Genomic DNA, 18,993 nt, shown 5'->3' with positions numbered 1-18,993 from the left:
CACATTAGTGGACCGGATGGTCAAAGGAAAAATTTTAGGTGTGTACGTTTCACGTCTATCAAGTTTCCATTGTATTGAAACTAAGTATAAATGACTGCATGACATTCTGAAGTTCATTTGCTAACAGAGTAACCACACAGTCTCATCTTCTGACCTTGATATATTTAGCTGCAGATAAGACTAACGCTAAAAGGCAGAATGGCCCTCGTTTTCTGATAGTGACTCCAGGCAAAAGAACACAACGAGCCACCAACCAGAGAATGGCCGTGCTGTTGCAGAAATTATTCAGAAATAAAAAAAATGTTGCTGAAAGGACTCTGTGAGGTGCAATTGTAGAATAACCTCTTAATCTGTAATTAAATATAAAAATAGGGAAAAAAATTGCTCCTACAGGACGAGAATGTGGGTAGAATGTGCAACACGAAGTGATACATTATCATTGCTGGAGCACACAAGGTCAGATTATATTTAGCTGGTGTTGGAAAAGAGAGATTTTTTTGCAGACAGTTTTAAGCAGCCAGTCATACATTGACGTGATCTCAAGCTTTGCTTCTCATTTCTGCTCTTCCTCTGCGCTCCACAAAGCAGCACAGGAATGTCTTTCTGAATTTTTCTGCATTTTATGTAATATTTAATATTTAATGGCCCTCCGTTTCAAGACTACATAAGATTATGAAGAAAACAGTTTTCTTAAGTATTTTGCAGCAGTGGCAACGTGTGTCTCAACACAGTGTTACATTTCGGGCTGCCAGCTTTTGGAAAGTTAGAATGAAAGGATTTCCGACATGTATTTGGTGGTTTTCACCATGTGCTATAGCAGGCAGCTGCTGTATGGTCATGCAGCGGAGCATGGTTTAAATCAGAGAAAATGCTGCTTTGTGAGAATATGGGGGAAGAAACCTTAGCCATTACCATTGCAGATGAGGCAGTATCAAACTTAAGTTATTCTCCCACTTCAGTGTTTCCCATGTTTTCATATTGACACTGCATGTATGTATAGGTCTGACCCACATGCAAAACAGGAGAGTTCCTGGAGGTTTATCAGTATCAGTATCACTGGCTTGGCGTCTTTGCCAAACAGCCATTTTCACTTAGAAACAGAAAATACAGTCACATTCCATTATAGCTAGTGGTATTTTGGTTAATTCTATTAAAAATACACCTGTATTCCATCTTAGTCAATGGAGACATGTATACCTCCCCCAGTGTATTGTGCAACTGTCCAGCCTGGTGCATAATTCTGTTGTCCTATTGTCCTATTGCTTGGTGATTGATGGCATACCAAGGTAGCAGTCCATTCCATAGCCTTACAGACGTGGCCACTCTCCCTATAATCAGGTCCACAGTTATTCTGTGTTGTTCATTCAGTATTTCATATGCAGTTATCCTACCCCCTCATCCTGCCATTTCACTGAAGCCCCATGGTTGTAGCAGCTCCTCACCCACAGTAAGACTACTTTTCATGTTTATTCACCTATTTTTGAAGCTGTTTTCAGAATTGTGAATTGTGCTTTAGGCTTGTCTTTCTGCCACAATTCTGCACTTGAGCAAGAGCGGAAGAGGAAGATTCAAGAAGAAGATATTCCTCTGATATAGTCACACGTAATCTATGGCTGTTTTTCACATTGCAAGTCGCACAGTGCACTAGAGTGAATTAAGCAATGAATGGAGTGTAGTCACTGAGTGGCTCAAAGGCACTAGTCTCTATTCTAGACTTAACAGGTATTAAATGAGCAAATGAGAAAGTACAAAGAAATTGATACATTGTTCATTAAAAGTCACCTACCTTGAAAGATCTACCTTGAAAGGAGAGTTAATTAGACAGGGTTATAAAAGAGTCCACAGTGTCTTTATGACATCTTGAATGATGTAAGTGGCTGGTTGCGGTCCTCCTGTGGGAAGCACAATAAACTGGGTTCTGAGACTAACCCTGAACTAAGAAAGTTCATGCTGCGGAGTCAATACTAATTGGCCCTCTCTCATGTTATTCTGAGGAGGTGAGCACTAATAGACATACTAGCTCATTACATCAGTAGACTCGTTAATATTTTACTTCATTTAGAGTGAGCTCGAGGAGACAACGACAACGGGTTAGCGTTTTAGCAGTTGCACGTTGTGTAACGATTGAGATTCCTCGCTGACTAATAGGCAGTTAAATGTAGTGTGAGTGTGAGGAGCGGTCCTGCGGGGAGATCGCCTACATACTGGCAAGGTGTACACGCCACTCACCACTACCGCAGCTGCTTACCTCATCAGGCTGTCCATAAAGACGGCGCTGTGGGCTGCCTGCAGGGAAGAGCAGGTGGAAGTGAGAGACAGATAAATTGGTCAGGCGCTCACCTTTACTGTAGAGCCCTTCTTCTTGATCGACAGCCCCTCTGGGAGTGAACCTGAAGCGGTAAATGACCGCCGCTTGAATACTTCATTTGGATTTTCGGCTGCGTTATAAAAATGTTTGCTGGAGCAGCCTAGCCTACTGTACTGTAATTATTAGGGGAATTGGGAGGCGTCGGTAATGGTTTTATGCTCAGTCTGAGCTCGGGATTCATTTCATATTCTTTTTGTTTTTAACCGAGTTGTGCTCCTTACTGCTATTCCCAATTCTCCCAATTTGAATTGCCCCTGTTTCTGCATTCTCCATTTGGTTTCTCCTTCTGCATGTCATATCTTAAGCCTCAGATCACCTTCAGACAGGTAACAGTAGCTTTATGGTAATGATCAGTCTTCTAGCAGACACTGTAGCTATTCTGGCAGCACAGTGCTGATTGTGTTTCCTAGCATGACACTATGATTGGGTGCTTTGTACTCGTAGCATAATTGAAGGATGAGCTCCAAAGGGAGTTAGCTATAAATTTACACGTAACAGCTTTTTCCCTATCCAGCTGCTGTCAAGTAGCAAAGAGGAATTAATCAGCTAGCATGCACTTTTTTCCAGTTTTTCAACCCCAGAAATCAGGTAGGCCTATATGTTTTCACTTCTGTTTCCATTTAGGTAGTGGCCAAAGAGGCTAAATAAACATATTCCTGGATTTTAGGATGTTAACATCATTTGAAATCTTATTTAAATGGCTAAAGGTCTATATTTACCTGAAACCTAGTGTCCATATAGTGTGTACACTTACAGTGTGGGTATTATGAGCTTATTGTGACCTCTAGTGTGGTTACTTTGTGTCATAATGGCATGGCATGATGTGTTTTGCAAATAATGCTAGTTGAGATCTGTGTCCATTGTGCTGTATTTGCCGGTAGGAGGCCTTACGTCTGCAGTGATTGGTGGATCCTGTTAATGGGTAAGCCTCCCTTAATATCAAAGGCATATGTGTGGGTTTGGTCATTGGTCTCATGATGGAGGTTTGCCTGACTGTCTTCATTCAACAGGCCTGAGCATTGTAGGATGTTTTTCATGGTATCAGAGTCTCTTTGTTTGATACATTGTGCAAATCAAATTCCGATTAGCTATGGTTATTGAGCGTGCTTGATACCACACATCTGGACACTGGGAACACTGTGTATTTGTAGATTCCTCCTGCAGTGTTGTCACAAGATGCACTGAAAACCTTTTGTGCGCTCTGTGCAGGATATTGTTTGATCTGACGAAGCGCCAACTGATAGCTGGAAGGAGGCTCCAACTGAAGTGCTGTGCTGTTTTCGTATGACTGTCTGCGTCAGAACATGGCCACGTAACAACTGAATGCTGTCATTTTCCAAGACCATGTCAGATATGAATACAAAATGCGCATGCGTTTGTGTGTGTGTGTGTGTGTGTGTGTGTGTGTGTGTGTGTGTGTGTGTGTGTGTTTGTTTGTGTGTGTATGCAAGTGTTTTTCCGTACGCATCTGTTCTTTATGGCCCCAGTGCTTTAAGTGACAGTCATGACTGATTCCTGTCCATCTGCACCCTCTTATGCTGTAGGGAGGAGCAGCTTGTTGAATTCAGAGTGCGGCGATTTGTCAGGTCGCTGTGTACTAGGGGATGCTGGAGAATGCAGTGCCTCATATCTGCTGTTTCCAGGACATTCGTCAAAGCCCTGTGTCCTGCTGTCCATTCAGAACCCCCCCCCCCCTCCGGATTTTTTTGCTTCAGATCGGATGCTTCGCTTAAGGAATGCTAAGTAGGTGACAGAGTGCACTGCGAGCTTGAGGTGCCACCTGCTGAATGCTAACGCTCGCCATTCACCCAGAGCACACACAGGAGAGGCGTTCCTGCTGAAACAGCACTACGCTATCAGCTTGCAATGCTGTAGTCCCATGAAAGGCAGCTCCTGTGTCATATTAAGGCGTTCCGTGTGTGGCACATATGTGCCGCTCTCCCCTCCCTGAGTGGGAGACTCCCACTCCCCTCACTAAGCAAGCATGTCACTGCAGCTCTGCCTGACAGCCTGGGGCTCCGCAATCTCCTCCTTTGTGGGCGGAATAGGAACTCTAGGCAGGCTTGCGGACAAGGAGAGAGAGAGAGAGAGAGAGAGAGAGAGAGAGATAGGGAGGGAGGGAGAAGAACAGAGAGAGAGAGACGCAGAGGGAGTGAAGCACAGCGATAGATAGAGACTGTTTGAGCACCCAATAGCAGGCAGGATCTCCAGCTCTCCTGAACACAATCAGACAGTTGTCTGTGGACATAGGCAGAGTACCGGCAGATGGATATGTCATCAAGGAGAAGCTGTCTGACGCTGCGCTGAGGAGACACACCGCCATACATGGAGCAAACTTTAATCATCAACCCAGATAGAGTGAGTAGTCTCTCCAGGTTAGCTTCAAATAGCTCCGAATGAAGGCTGCTCGTACGCTAGATCAAGGAATTCATAACAGCAAACTGGCTGGAGCTCGTCACGCTTTTAATTTCTAGTACTTGCTCTGTTTGACTCATTTCTCAACTTTTGCAAGTTATATGTGAAAGCTGTGTCTTGCGCATGAATGTTTTGGTCTGCAGTGACTGTTTTATATAATCTTGCACTGTATTTACTAGTTAGTTGATCAGTGAATAAATATAGATATTCTCTTGCTTTTCCTTTTGAACCTATGCTGAAGATCAGGCAGGCAAAGCAGGTGGTTGCTAAATGTGCTCAATTAGCGGTGTGCTGTTCGCTGCTTTGGAGTGGACGTCCGCTGACACCCTACCCTGAAAGTGTGAATCTTTATTTTGTAATTAACTGTAGAGTGGTCTGTTAATTTTCAATGGCATTACTTAACCAAAGCAAACAAAACAAGCAGTTTATATATGGTGAGTGTTGTAAGGTACTAATGAAACGTCACTTAGCAGAGAAGGATTCGGGCTTTTAATACAGGAAATTTACATCAGGCTTCACAAATACAGAGCAAATTGTCACGAGGCAGTATATAATGGCCCGAGTTGTGACATGCAGGATGCATGCTTCCTGATGCGTTATGCATGCCCTGCAGTTCTCTGTACTGCATAATTACTCCATTGCATGTTAATTGGTCCAAGTAATTATTCACTGTAATGACTCCTAATGTTTTCTTTACATTCAGTCTTCAGCACTTTTAATGTATGAAATTAAGCTTTATTTCCCTTTCCTTCTACATTTTTAGTTCCACATTGTTCACAGTCTTTTTCCTGCAGTTTCAAAGGTGTCACCTGAAGCGACAGCACATTTTATTGTAAGTAAACAGCAGAGGGTAGTCTTGGAGAGGAATGCAAGGTACTTCCTCCAGGGATTGCAGGGTAATTCTGTGCATGTGGGTGGACAGTTCATTGCACAGATGTGTCCTTAGGCAAGAGTTTAAAGATCAAGTACTGTGACTTTTTTGTAGGATGTCTTGACTCTTGTTTCAGTCCTACTTTTCTGTATGATCAGGCTGTAGAAGCTGCTTCTTCAGATGCGGCACACTTGCTTGGGTTGTTTTAGCTTCACGGTACGTCAGCCGACTGTTACTTTAAAGGCCTTTTCTAATTCTGGGTCTTCAAGGCCCATAAGAGAAAGACCTTGTGCTCTTGTGTGTTTCTCAGGTCCTCAGTGCTTGAAAGGTAAGAGCTCTCAGTAATGTTACAGGTGCTGTGATTGTCTGTTCAGGACAGTTTCTGTTGTACGGTTTAAGCTCCAGGCTGTGTGTTGGCTGTGACAAGTGGTAGTAGTCAGTGAACAGTTCCACAGCACCTACGTAGTCTCATTCCTCTGTTCTCAGTCAGAGAGACTGTGTATGTATGGTCATTTCCTACGTTTATGGATTGTTAGTGTGGGAACGAGCGGTCTCACATTTCAGAGACGGGGCTGTGAGCCCACTCACACTGCCATAGCCCAAGGCTATCGCCCTTGTACTGATTTAACACTCTTACGCTGACAGAAAGTGTGCCATTACCTGCATAGCAAGGTAATTTGATCATCTGCTTCTCATGATTTGGCTATGGTAGTTAGACAAGGGAATTGCATTGGAGATCGCTGGGAAAGTTTGTGAACACACCACTGAATGACTACAATCCATGTCATTCACCATGACTACACACTTCCGCACTGTACTGCAGACCTCGGTCTCAGCACTGCTGTGCTTATTTTCAGGAAGGAGTATTAATTTTTTCTGTTTTCTAGCATTACTGCAGCAACCCAGGAATCACCCCTCTAATTATAGAATAATACAACTGGTTTGTGTCGGGACAAAGAGTTAATATCAGTTATATTCGCATCGTCTACTCATTGTATGCCATAGCAAAGTGCCCTGGCAACACCTGTTGCTAAGTGCACTGTCAGTTATGGTTTTGCATTCTGATGTTCACAAAATTCAGCACTGCGGAATAAATGAAAAAAAAAAGAACACAGGATGTTCTTTAGTGGAGGATGTTCTCACAATAGAAGCTGTGATGCTGAGAATTCAGACACCATTTTGCATTAGGCAGAAAAGGAGGGTTATAATGCATAAGGTGGTAAGGGAAGGTTTCCTACCTGATGTCTACAGTTGCCGTATACAGGCACACTAAGGTGAAAGGACCTGTAATAGTTTACTGTGGAAGTGATTTTTTGGTGCAGAGGGAACACAAAGCAATTCCTAGCCCTATTCAGTCTGTTTATGTGCAGAAACAAGTCGTTATCTCCCGAACAGTTTCCTCTCTGCATGCCAAAGACAGGCAGGACAGGAACGTTATTTGGCTCCCCCTTCTCTGAGGAATAAAGCTATTATCCTTCTCCTTGTCTAGCTCAGATTACTAGTATTATCTGGCACTGGATCATTAGGTCTGATGACAGAAAATCAGAGTCAGAAGATGTCTTTGAATCACACCATGTGTGACTCTTCTGTTTTATGGCCTAACCTTAACTCTTACGATGCTTTTAGTTGTTCATGACAGCCAGTCACTGTGTCCCTCATGTCACAATAGGCAGGAAAGGCACGTGGATCCACAGTGAGTATCAAAATTCAGGTGGTGTTCAAATGCTCAGTGCTGTTTTTAAAGAAAAGAAACCAAGATCATGAAGTTTATGTGGCTACATGCTGCATCTCTTTAGGCTACATGGTATGCACTATGCCATGAGTAATTGGAACACTCTTCACCAGTCTTCTTGGTGTGAGGGTGCTCTGACCTCATCCTGCTTCACCACAGCGTTGAGATAGGTTGGTTATTCTTGTACAACAGCAGAGGCAGGGTTGTAACCTGATGATAAAACCAAATTAAACATGTTGGCCTACGCCCACCGTTATAAAATAATAACTGCTAAATAAGAGGTAGATTTCTTGCCCTAAAGGAATGCATGGCGATTACCCCATTGGCTTATTCTCATAATGAAAGAATGGCTCATTTTCCCAAAATGAATTACCGTATATATGCATACAGTAGCTGAACCCAAAGAGACACTCTGTGTTCAGTTTGCAGGTATTTAGAAAATACAGTGGGGGTTTTAATGTGATTTGTATGAAATGTGAAATGCATTGCATGATATGGAATCTGACAGTGAAATTTGCATGCAAATCAGTCAAAGTCTTATTGACTGTTAACGATCCTTTGTTTTCAATCGAAATTACACTAAGGATATGCAAGTGTTTGTCTATTACAGACCTTCATTTCTTGTTTCTGTAACTGAGATTATCTTGACTGTTGCTTTTGGGTCCTCTGCCATAGGCTCGAATACATATCATTTAAGAGCACTGAAAAACACATGCATTTTTATTCTCCTCCTTTCCATTTGAAACATGATGATTAAAATCAATAATAAATTTCATTCTACATGCAATATAAAAGGTAGGCTGTAACTGCATCTGGGCATGTTTCAAATGGTCTTGTTAATACAGCATTTTTAAGCTGTGTCGCTGTTACTGTGAGTATCGTGCAGTAATACCCAATGCAGCTGAAGGCAGGCAGTATCAAACTGCACAAGAATGCAATATCGTACTTGCAGCCTTGCAGTAAATACACAAAGGAGGAAGAGACCGACATGAGCTATGGTTCACTGCTGGACTCCATTAAAAGATTACAGTTAGTAATGATGTCTGGTGATGGGTTTACAGGGGCTAACAGTGAGATGATGTTAGTTTTAGGGAAGAAGACAGCTTCAGACAGTCAGCAGCAAGCTTCGTCCTGATTATGGTGAGGTTGTGCATGGCTTACAATTGTACGACTGGCCTTATCCTGGGAGCAAATATGGTATTGCGTAGACGGGTTACATTTTGTGTTACTGTAAACAGTAACATTATTCAAATCAAAGGTTGCAAATATGCATGGAGCTTCTGTTTGGTAAATCTGTCTGCCTTATTCCGGCTTATCAGTCGCCGCACCCTTGCATTTCCTCAGAGCCCGACACAAAGGAAGTCCCTTCAAGGGCTGCTGATGTTATTTTGGGTGCAGTTTGTTGCCTGATGTAGATATGAAGCAGATTTCTTCTTTTCAAAAGAACGGTTCATTCTAAACCTTTTGATGGTGTTGACTGTCCAGTCTTTTTCACAGATGTCATGTGAGTCAAGTTTGTGTATTGTAGCTATGTTTTATTTCTGGGTCAGCTGACGCTTAGAGTTTTCCATTTCCAAACATTTCCTCTCTGCCATCTTGGTGTACTTCCAACTCATTAGTTAAAGCTCAAGAGCATTCCGTTAACAGAGGTATATTAGATTATATTGTAAATTGAACAGAATTTTTTGAATTTTTCTTGCAATTTTTTTTTGTTTCTGTCACACTGAAATAAAGTGATAAATCAACATCATAATGAGATGTATAAATTTTAGAGTCATGTTTGCAGAGGTTGGTTCACCCTTTGCAATGCAGCAGTGAAGATGAGAGGAAAAACATGAAAATGAGCCATCTGTCTCAGAACCATAAGTATCCATTAAAGGGCAGTTTCACTTTCATTGGAACTGGCAGTTTGTTATTCCTTACCTTTATCATAGTAGGCACCAATATTGAAAAGCTCTTAATTGGTTTTAACCTTGAACACGAAGTAATTTGGAATTTCTGTGGTTTTTTAAATTTATTTAAGGCTGTCTAACCCACATATAAAGAATGCATTGCTCCAGCCCTCCTTTTCTCTGTGGATTCTTGCAAATTACATTTTCAAATCACTTTGTTGTTGCTCATCCATTAAAACTGTTCCTGATCACCGAAATGCATAAATACAGAGAACAAACAATTCAACTTTAACTTTCTGATACGTTATGTACTCTTTATATGATTAACTGGTTTAAGACTTACTTTGTGGATATACTTTGCTTGACTTGATTCAGCTGGCCATTACTCATTAATGAGGGGCCTTTTCCTATTGGAACTGGAACCAGAGGGTACCATAGAGTTCTGGTCCTTGCTGTGGTACCTTGCTTCACTCTGTTTTCTGTTAGAAAGAATGAAAACTAAGTGATGTCAGCCCTGTTGCATAGCAGGTGCCAGCTAACAAGAACCAAGGTAGATGACAGTTGACAGATGACAGTAAGACCTAGAAAACGTAGGCCTATCAGCATTGAGTTTTTATATCTTTGAGTTATCATCAGTTAACTCAATATGAGCTCACAGCTTGAGAAAACTTTAAAATAGTTGACACTCCCCACCAACCACTGGTTAGGAGAATGCTGTCACCTGAAACTGCCCAGAATCTTTGTCTTTGTGCAGATGTAAGTGATTGTGAGATGAGTTGTTTCTGTGTCCAAAACGTGACACTTGATACCTGAACGTAGAATAAATGTATAAAAAGAAGTCTGATTGACCCTACTTGTTATTATCGTTTAGGAGATTGTAGTAATTACTGTAATAAGACCTGAGCTTGTAGTGATTATTATTGCGAGGAAAATATGCTCACATAAAAGTCACATTTAACAAGGGAATGTATGGATGAGGCAACTGACAAAACCTCTAGCAATGTGAAACATGGTGAGACATGTCCAAGACATATATGTATAAAAAAAGAAAGAAACGTGGGAAGAGGCCTCTTAAAGAGGATTAAGTTCAAAATAAGCAGCTTTGAAATGAACATAAAAGCACACTTATTACGCATCCTCATATATATTGCCAGAAATGCAATCTTTGAAACCAGCAAAATATCAGATATCAGATGTTTTTGATTTTGGTTTTATTTTTGCAAAGATTTTGTACTGTGGGGCAAAACATTGTTGAAATGAACACTGGATAATTTGACAGAATCATGTGAACTAACTCGGAAAAGGAGTCTATCTGTAGAATCATTCAGAGTTTTTGTGTAGATTAGGCCTTTATAAACCTGACATTCAGTTCAATATCGATTTTTCTGTACAGCGCCCTAGAAATCTAAATAGCATTCCACTCAGCTGCAGTTGAACCCTCCTTTCCCTCTAGTACCTCAATGGGATATTGACCGTGACCAGACATTAGGAACTAGAATGTAATGACTATATTCTTCTCTAGGTGTAATTGATTTCTTTTGTTTGTTGATGTGAATGATCACCAGACTGACATTGTCCTCTGCTATGGAGTGTTCTCCTGTTTTGATTCATTATTGTTAAAAGTAAGCCAGTATGGACCTGCGAAAATTGTGAAAGGTGTTTAATAAATTCCTGAAGGTGATTTTGCCCACTTTACATCATCAGAGACTTCATTTCAGTGAGATCTTAGCACAGATAGTTTCACAATTAGAGAACAGCATTAAAGGATCGTAAGAAAATGAGAGAAAAGAGAAAAGGCCAGTTTCATTTGGTCTTTGCGCAGGTGACTGGGACCTCGTCTGAATCCCCTGTGGATCGCCAGGCTTCCTGTAGTTGGTTTCTATGGGGACACCATGGGAGTAATGTGGAACTTCCTTGTCAGTGCCTTGTGGAGTTCCAGTCTGACTTGTACAGGCATGGCTGGATGTACAGTCACTGCTCAGTCCTTGTTGGAGATTGATCGGGTACTATGTAACCAGATACACCTCGTCCTCCCTGCCCAGAGGAGAGAATGAGTCTCAAAAAGTGGCTTTTTTTCAAGAAAATGTGGTACTCCAGTGCAGTAAGTAACTTTTTTACCATGTTTTGTCAGTTGTTGTGTGGAGTAACTTCACTCCTCACAAAGTAGATGTTTTTTTTCTTTTTCAGCAAGGTAGTTATGTGCATTTGACAAGCGGAGACACCTGTAAATTGCTTTGTTTTGTTTTTTAGAGTTGTGTTTTGAAATGTGATGTTGCCGTCTGTCTTTGCCTGTTTGAAATGTTCTTTATGCTTTTTGAGGTATTCACCATGATCGTATCACTGCTCCTTTCCACATGTATCTCCATTCCTTACGGACTGCATGTGCATGCCCAGACAGGTAGACAGGTATTCTGTGATTGCAGACTGTTTTTTTCTTCAGCTGTACTTTGCAAGATATTTGCATTCTGGAGAGCTAGCTCTAGTTCTAATCTAGTTCAAATTTTAAAATAAAAAGGAAAACGGCATTCCATTGAGTTCTCTGTTAGTCTCTAGATAAAACTGAAACACTTCATATTTTCCTGTAAATGTTATTACAAAACATGGCAAGTTCAGGAAAGCTGCCAAGATTCGTTTGTTTCATTTAGCCCTTTTAGTTCTTTGGTACCTTATTTTCAATCAAGCGTTCATCCTTATACCAGGGTGATGATGTGCATAGTTTTATTTGAATTAGTCAGATAGTAGTTCATGGCAGATAAGACTTCTCTGTTTAGGAGAAATATCCGTTTAGGAGAGTCAGTGAAAAAGTGTTCTTGGATTGTTATTTCTATTTATGGCAGTGTTGTATTTTTATGTCTCTGAGGACTGTAGGCACTAATGTCAGTAGCACAGGTTTTATTTGAAAAAAGTAAGAGTTTAGTCCATATTATTTCATTGATCATTTTCTTAAGTTTCGTAAGTTTCATAAGTATTAGAATTCAGGACAGTGTTGTTAGCACTGGCAGCATGCAAACTAGTCGGTTTTTATTCTGTGCAAATACAGGATAATATACACGTTGATAGTGTACTTACCTACACAAAAAACTGAGAATATGCAAATGATAACACCCACAACTAAACAAAATATGTAAATCCTGTACCAAATATTATGATCTGTGCCTATGAAGCAGACATTGGAGAGGATTTTGAAAGACTTTATGTGTATAACTAAGACTTTGACTTAGTAGTCTGGACCATGTAGGAATTGCATTAGCATTACTTATTAATCTTTACACTCCTTGAACATTTTAAAATCTCAAGGTGACTGATTTGATCAATTTTCTGAATTGGCTAAAGGATGATGTTGAGCAAAACTAGCAACACTGTCTGAAGTATTCATCTGTTGGGTAATACAGTGAGCTTCATATGGGGCGTCTTTGTTACTGAACAGCTCATGTGGTGACACCTGAAATAAGTCTGTTTGGTGTGATGGCAAGGGAAGTAAAATATTCAGCTGTATTTGTTTGGCTCATTAGTTTATTGTTACCTGAACTAGTGACCATGCATTTGACAGAGGATTTCTTTAGAATGCCCTTTGCAGGAATATTGAATATTATCTATTCACTGAACCGTTTCCTATAGTCCAAGTGATATTTGTTTTTTCCTCATAATATATGTTTTAAACATGCAACTTAATCTATATCTGTGGGTGAGGTGACTACAACCTTAAGTTGATATCAGTGAGAGAAGAAGCATATCTTCCCATCAACGTTCACTCTCTCATAGTGAACTGCGGGAGTTGACGTATACAGACATTGGCTGCGAGAAAGTAATGTACTGGAAGATTGCACATGCCTGACTTCCTGTACCAGGGAAAATGGTTATTTTTCTACATTAATTGCTGCAAGTTGTATTATTTTTTTGGTTTGTTCAACTTTATTTTTACAAGTTCAAGACCATAGCCGTATGGTCAGGGCCAGCAGACTAGTTTACTGTGCAGTTCATGGTACCTTTGAGGTCATGTGAAACATTTATTCATTTGTGTTGTTATGAGATGACATTTGGTACAAAATTCACACTGAGGTTTCGCTGATAGGTTCAAGCTTACGCGATTCTTATGAGTGTGGAAGTTTAAGTAAAGGATGTCTTAGCTATTTTTCTTCATTCTCTGAAAAGATCTCAATCATGAATAGTTAACCGTGTCAAGCCAAATAAACATCTTACTCAGCTATAAATTTCATTTTAGTAAATTCCCCTGCTAAAACCAATTTTTATGGAGTTTCTCAGATGTGAAATTACTTTCATGGCAAGATGAGATTAAAATGGCACTGGAGGTCAATGGTTCAGGTAGCAACAGATTTGAGAGGGAACTATAAAGGTCAGATCTAAACCAGCCCTTTCTGTTAAGCTTTGCTCGAGCTGTGAGGGGAGATCAGACAACTAGAGAGGAAGAGACGGAGCAGGTTAGCAAAACAGGGCAGGGAAGGATGACAGTAAAGAGCCTAAGGGAGCCCTGGTCACAAACACACACTGCAGTGTTACCTTCCACACATTGATTTGCCCTAAGGTAACACTGAATGATCTCAATTGTGAGATTAATTATTGTAGTTCTTTTGGATTTGGATTACATTGGATAGACCTGTTTATTCTCAGACTATATATTGAGCCTAGTTCATCGTAATTGTAAGAACAGGAGCCTTACCTGTGTGTACTTGGTTACACTATAGGTAAATAAAGTGTAAATAGGTAAATAAAAGCATCCAGATAAGAAAATAGCCATATTTCATTTACAGGTGTGAATTCATTAAAATATGCAAAATTATCATGAAAGTGCAGACACACAATCCAGCTGAACATTTGTGACTATCTGACAAGGAAAATGTGTTGCTATTCATTGATGTATTGATATTCATTTGTGTATTACTCCATTGGCTATCGTAGGGGATGTGCCTTAAAGCAAGCCACTTCACAGCCTCGTTAGCAGTGAAAGTAATTGATCTGGGATTGGAAGAATGGCAGCAGGGGTTTCAAGTACTCTGCTGTTACAGGAACGGGCTCCAGCTGTTCTCTGATTAGCTCTCCCCATGGTCTCATCATTCTGATGCACTGCAAATAGCTCACCCAAGCCACACTTGCCCCCCATCCACCAAGCCCTTCCCTGCTTTTATTCATAAGACTTGCTGTAGCAATATCATCCTTACATCAGAATCGAGTTTTTAGTGAGAGGTTTTCCAGTCAGATGAATCTATTTTGGTGCAGATGGGTATGCACAAAATGCAAGTGATGTATGAAGCAGCTCACTTTTGTTTGTGAAGGAGTTTGATTGAATGTGTGTTCTAGGTGTTGGAATGGGAGGTTATTTAATGCCTGAAGGTAAGGCACATGTTAGTATGTTGGCTTATTTACACAATAGTCATGTTGAAGGTATTCAAAACAAGTGATTATTGATTTATTTCTTCTATTTTTCCAAATTGTACAGTGTAATTTGCCTTGTGGTTTTAGTATACAGTGAGTTAAACAAATGAAAGGCAATTCATTTAGTTGTGCATGCCTACTGTGTGTTAAATTGAAATAGTCATCATTTGCTCTCTTCTTCTCTGTATGGAGCACACTGCGTAGGAAGTGATGCTGAAGCCCAGATGTTGGCTGCATTTGTCATTTGTTCTGTGGTTGTGACTGGAAAGGAAAGCTTGTTTCTGAAACCATGGGTCTGGGGTCTGCTCTCGTGCAGCCTCAGAAGGGCCTGATGAGGGTTCCGCATTAACTGGCAATGGGAGAAGCGACCGTGATGCTTATGAGCACATGCACAGATTCAGCCCGTCTGTAGTGATCTGAGAAAAACCATCAGGGCCACTGCAAACATAGCTCAGAGTGTGGAAGCAGCCAAGCGTTCAGTGCGTGATCGTGGTGTGTTATGAGTTTTAGAATTGGGGCAGAGTTCTGCGGGAGGTTGCTCTTCAGCCCTTACAGGAGAACTCTGGAGCCCTCTTGCTCTGAAAGGGCTGAACTCTGGGCCACAGTCCTCATTATTCTGCCCATATGAGCCTCTTTCATTCTGTCTAAATAAGCCAAAGTTTTCACAGGTCTGCCTTGGCTGTGTATGTGCAGTGCTAAGGAAACTCAAATGGTGGAGTCTCAGCTTAAGAGCTGCTGCTCAGTATACTCCCACCTTTGTTGCATTTGTAAAAAGATGAACAAGGTTGCCTACCTAGTCTTTGCATTTTCTTGCTAGTGAAAGATGAAGAAATGTTGATTCTTGTAATTTTTTGTATCTCTCTTTTGGCGTGACCATAAAAACAATTGTGGTGTATTATGGTCATTATATTCAGAAGCAACTTAAGGCATGACAGTTAGAAGTTTATTTTGAAGCATGAAGTATTAGCTAGTGTACACACGATGTACTACTATCTGGGAGTAAGCACTGTTAAACACATTTGTCTGGCTGTTGTATATTACATAATAAATGCACCTTCTTCAGATCGACTTACCTGGGCTGGAGGTAAAACTACTGTCTAAACTACTGTGCAACTTAATATTGGCAATTAATTTCCTATGGGGACGACTTTGGCTCGTTTCAGGTGTAGCTGACCTATAGCTAAGAAGGGTCCTTGGACAGGCCCTTGAAAGTGTGGTAACCAATCCATCCAGCACAAATGAGTACATTTTCCTTTTGCCTATCTCAGAAGGTGGCAGGCTGTTCCACTGGGCCCCCCATCTCTCCAGTTTGTTAAAATTCAGGGCACTCCTCCAGTCAACAGGCTGAATTCTGTATTGAAATGCGGGGCCCAAGATCTGGGCTTAATTGTAACTACATTCATACTTTGAATGGTTGTGGTGTTTGGAAGAAAATCCCTCAGACCGTGATTGCTTTTCAAAAAAAAAAACCTTGAGGAGAATTCTCAGATCAGCCTCCAAACAGCAACCCAGTGAGCTTTAGATTGGTTGGCTTTTCTCCATATTCTGTCCTTGTCCTACAATCCATGTCATCTGAGCACTACATTTCAATTTGATTGCTGAGCAGAAGTTTCCCAGCTGTTCAGCAACTTTATCAAAATCTATTTATTAACTGTATTAGTAAGTAAATATTTGAATATAAATTAGATTAAAATCAGGAAAAAGTCAGAAAATCAGCAATATTTTTTGTTGTTTTCCAGCCTCCACAACTCCTCTTATTGCATTGAGCTGGCAGTACTAGAATGGAGCTGAGGTCAGTTTTACCTGCAGAAATTCAACAGAAATATATACAATTATTTTGAACAGCTCTGACCAGACACAGAATGGACCAGGTACATTTTAATGTGGGCAGTGAGAACAGCGTTAGGAGTACCACCTTTATATCTGTTAAAATCTGTACTAGAAGACCCCCACCCCCACACCCTACACCCTACCGCCCATCTCTTCTGATAATGAAACCAAAAGGAATGAATGTGCTAATTCAGGCCCTGCCTGTGTGGTGAGCTGGAAGGAATCACCATTGGGTGCCTTGTATGCCATTGGCACACTGCTAAACAAAGACGACCAACAATGGTGGGCACCAGTGGAATTGCGGTGCCAGCGTCCTTGAGATGGAAAGTGTGGGGGTCCTGTTTCCCCCCAGGGCAACACTGCAAGCACAATGAGGTCAGTCTGCAAGAGGGGGTCCAGCAGGGTGAACTGATGCCTGTGGCTGTGGGGGCTGGGATGTGGAATGTGGAGCCTGTGATGGTTTAGTCCTCACCAAACTCCGGACACAAATTCCACGAGGCATGCCCTCCTGTTAATGGAAAAAATGTGTAGATGTTCAGACAGACTGAGCCAAGATTACAGAAACAATTACTTCCAGGTAATTTGAGTGTTTTAGTGAAATGGAACTTTGCGGGACCCCTGTGTGGTCTGTAATAAGTATTAATCTGTGATAAAGTCCATTGGATCAACACGAGGGTAATGGCTCGTTTTAATTTTTCCGTGTACAGACATTATTTCTCAGTGCTTTGCATAATAATATTGCATAAAATTGGCTGATGATTGTACTGCCCTTTTTAGCAAGGCCAGATGTCATTCCTTCGAAGCCCTCTGTTGAATATAGTTTATACTTAATTTCACATCATCATTAAGTTTCAGCTTCTTCCTTGGTTAGATTTTGTTGCAGTACATTTACCTGAAACACTAATGTATTTTTACTTTAAATGTCAAGTTTAAATACAAGTCCAATTGTCAAAACAATGAAACGTTCAACACAGCATTACTTTCATATAAAGATGGATCACATAGACATTGGTAAGACAGAGGGGCACATTAAAGCAAATTCATTGCCTTGTCTGTGCCCTTCAGTCACGTACTTGCCAAGCTCTCCTAAACCGTGGTGAGTAAGAGAGCTCATACCACCACCGAGGAGCCTCTGCTTCATGACGCGAGGAAGCCGAGGAGCCGGTTCTTACAGAGTGCACCCATCAGATTGTGCCTGCCTGTCAGGACACGCACGCTGCAGGTCTGGGTGTGCTTGAGGGTTGAGGCTGAGACTGTAAGCCCTTTGGTGTTTTTGGTAAATCATCCAATGTTATCAATAAAGTGATAATATTACTCATTAATGTCCAAGACAAGCTAGTAGATCTGGTGCTGGCTGTTGTATCACGGTGCATTGAATATGCTCAGTATGTCTTTGGTTGCGTAGACATTCCCTATTCTTCATTCAGTGAATTAGTATCTATAGAATTATAGAATAGAAAGGTGCTGAAACTTGTCAATAATTTGATATGTTCTCCCAGCCTTGCTTATGGTATGTTCACATACCCACCTAGAATTAGAAGGCAGCAATCATTACTTATTCATCCTTGAATTATGTGCACTCAATGCTGTGCACGAGATCAATAACCTTTTAAATAAACTTCTCGAGCAAGACATGCCTTGCATATTCAGAGGCATGCAGGTTTGCAGCTCCACTGATCTTTGTTAGATGGATGCATTTATTCAGTAACATGTCCACTACCGACCCATCCCTGTGCTATACAGATCAGATGATCTGTGCAGTGCCTGCTCTGAAGAGATGCTCCAGAACAAGCCGCCTGCATTATCAGCAAGAAACACCTTATAAAAACAGAGACAAGGAGAGAATCTAAATTAGTGGGAGAATGGAGTGGATTGGAGAGATACTGAAGCAGCACTTCAGAGGAAAATATAAGCAAGGAACTGGTGTCAGATCACTGAAAGAAACAGATTTCTGCTAGGATTAGAAAGCTCCTGCGGGAGTGTTGTGTTATGTTTAGCCTCTGTGAAGCTGTAGTCTTCACCAGATAATAGATTGGAGCATTTAATTATTTACATGGTAGTGTCACTTACTGGGGTAATATTAGGACCTGAAATGAAAATATGGAAACACAGAAATGTAAAAAATGATTTGATTTGATTTGATGTTACATAGAAATTATAGCAATTATTTGCATTTGTATTTTGAGCACATTATTAATGTCTATCACAGTAAACAGTTAACCCATACATAAAGGCCTGTGAGTTTGGGGAGAGGCATACTAAATCATGCTACTGATGTGTGTTGGAGTGTAAAGGTTTTCAGCATTAGGTTTGTCTGTCTAACCTTTCTGTGTTTATTTTGGAGATGGAGGAACATGTCTAAGCCAATTTCGTTGGTAATTAAAGTAGTTCTTATGCAATCATCTCTATGACCTATGGTAGATGTTTTCTTAAGCATTATAATTTGAGGATTCACACCTTTAACTTCAGAATCCAAAGACAGATGCATGTTTTT

The 18,993-nt window shown here is 40.8% G+C and overlaps 1 protein-coding gene across 2 annotated transcripts in view; it reads left to right on the top strand.

Moving 5' to 3' along the window:
- rgs12a (regulator of G protein signaling 12a) overlaps positions 1 to 18,993 on the top strand; it is a 55,113-nt gene that overhangs the window by 10,276 nt on the left and 25,844 nt on the right. The window contains exon 1 of one of the 2 annotated variants that reach the window (XM_036551300.1): positions 4,476 to 4,726. The exons of the other annotated variant lie outside the window; for it this stretch is intronic. Coding sequence (XP_036407193.1) covers positions 4,694 to 4,726 — 33 coding nt within the window. The 5' untranslated portion in view covers positions 4,476 to 4,693. Of the gene's footprint in view, positions 1 to 4,475; positions 4,727 to 18,993 lie in introns of those variants that run through there. 2 annotated transcript variants of the gene reach the window in all.

Source organism: Megalops cyprinoides, chromosome 18 (genome assembly GCF_013368585.1).
Source record: "Megalops cyprinoides isolate fMegCyp1 chromosome 18, fMegCyp1.pri, whole genome shotgun sequence".
In the NCBI taxonomy this organism is placed as follows: Eukaryota; Metazoa; Chordata; class Actinopteri; order Elopiformes; family Megalopidae; genus Megalops; species Megalops cyprinoides.
The sequence above is the reverse complement of the archived record's forward strand: the minus strand, read 5'-3'. Positions and strand labels throughout refer to the sequence as shown.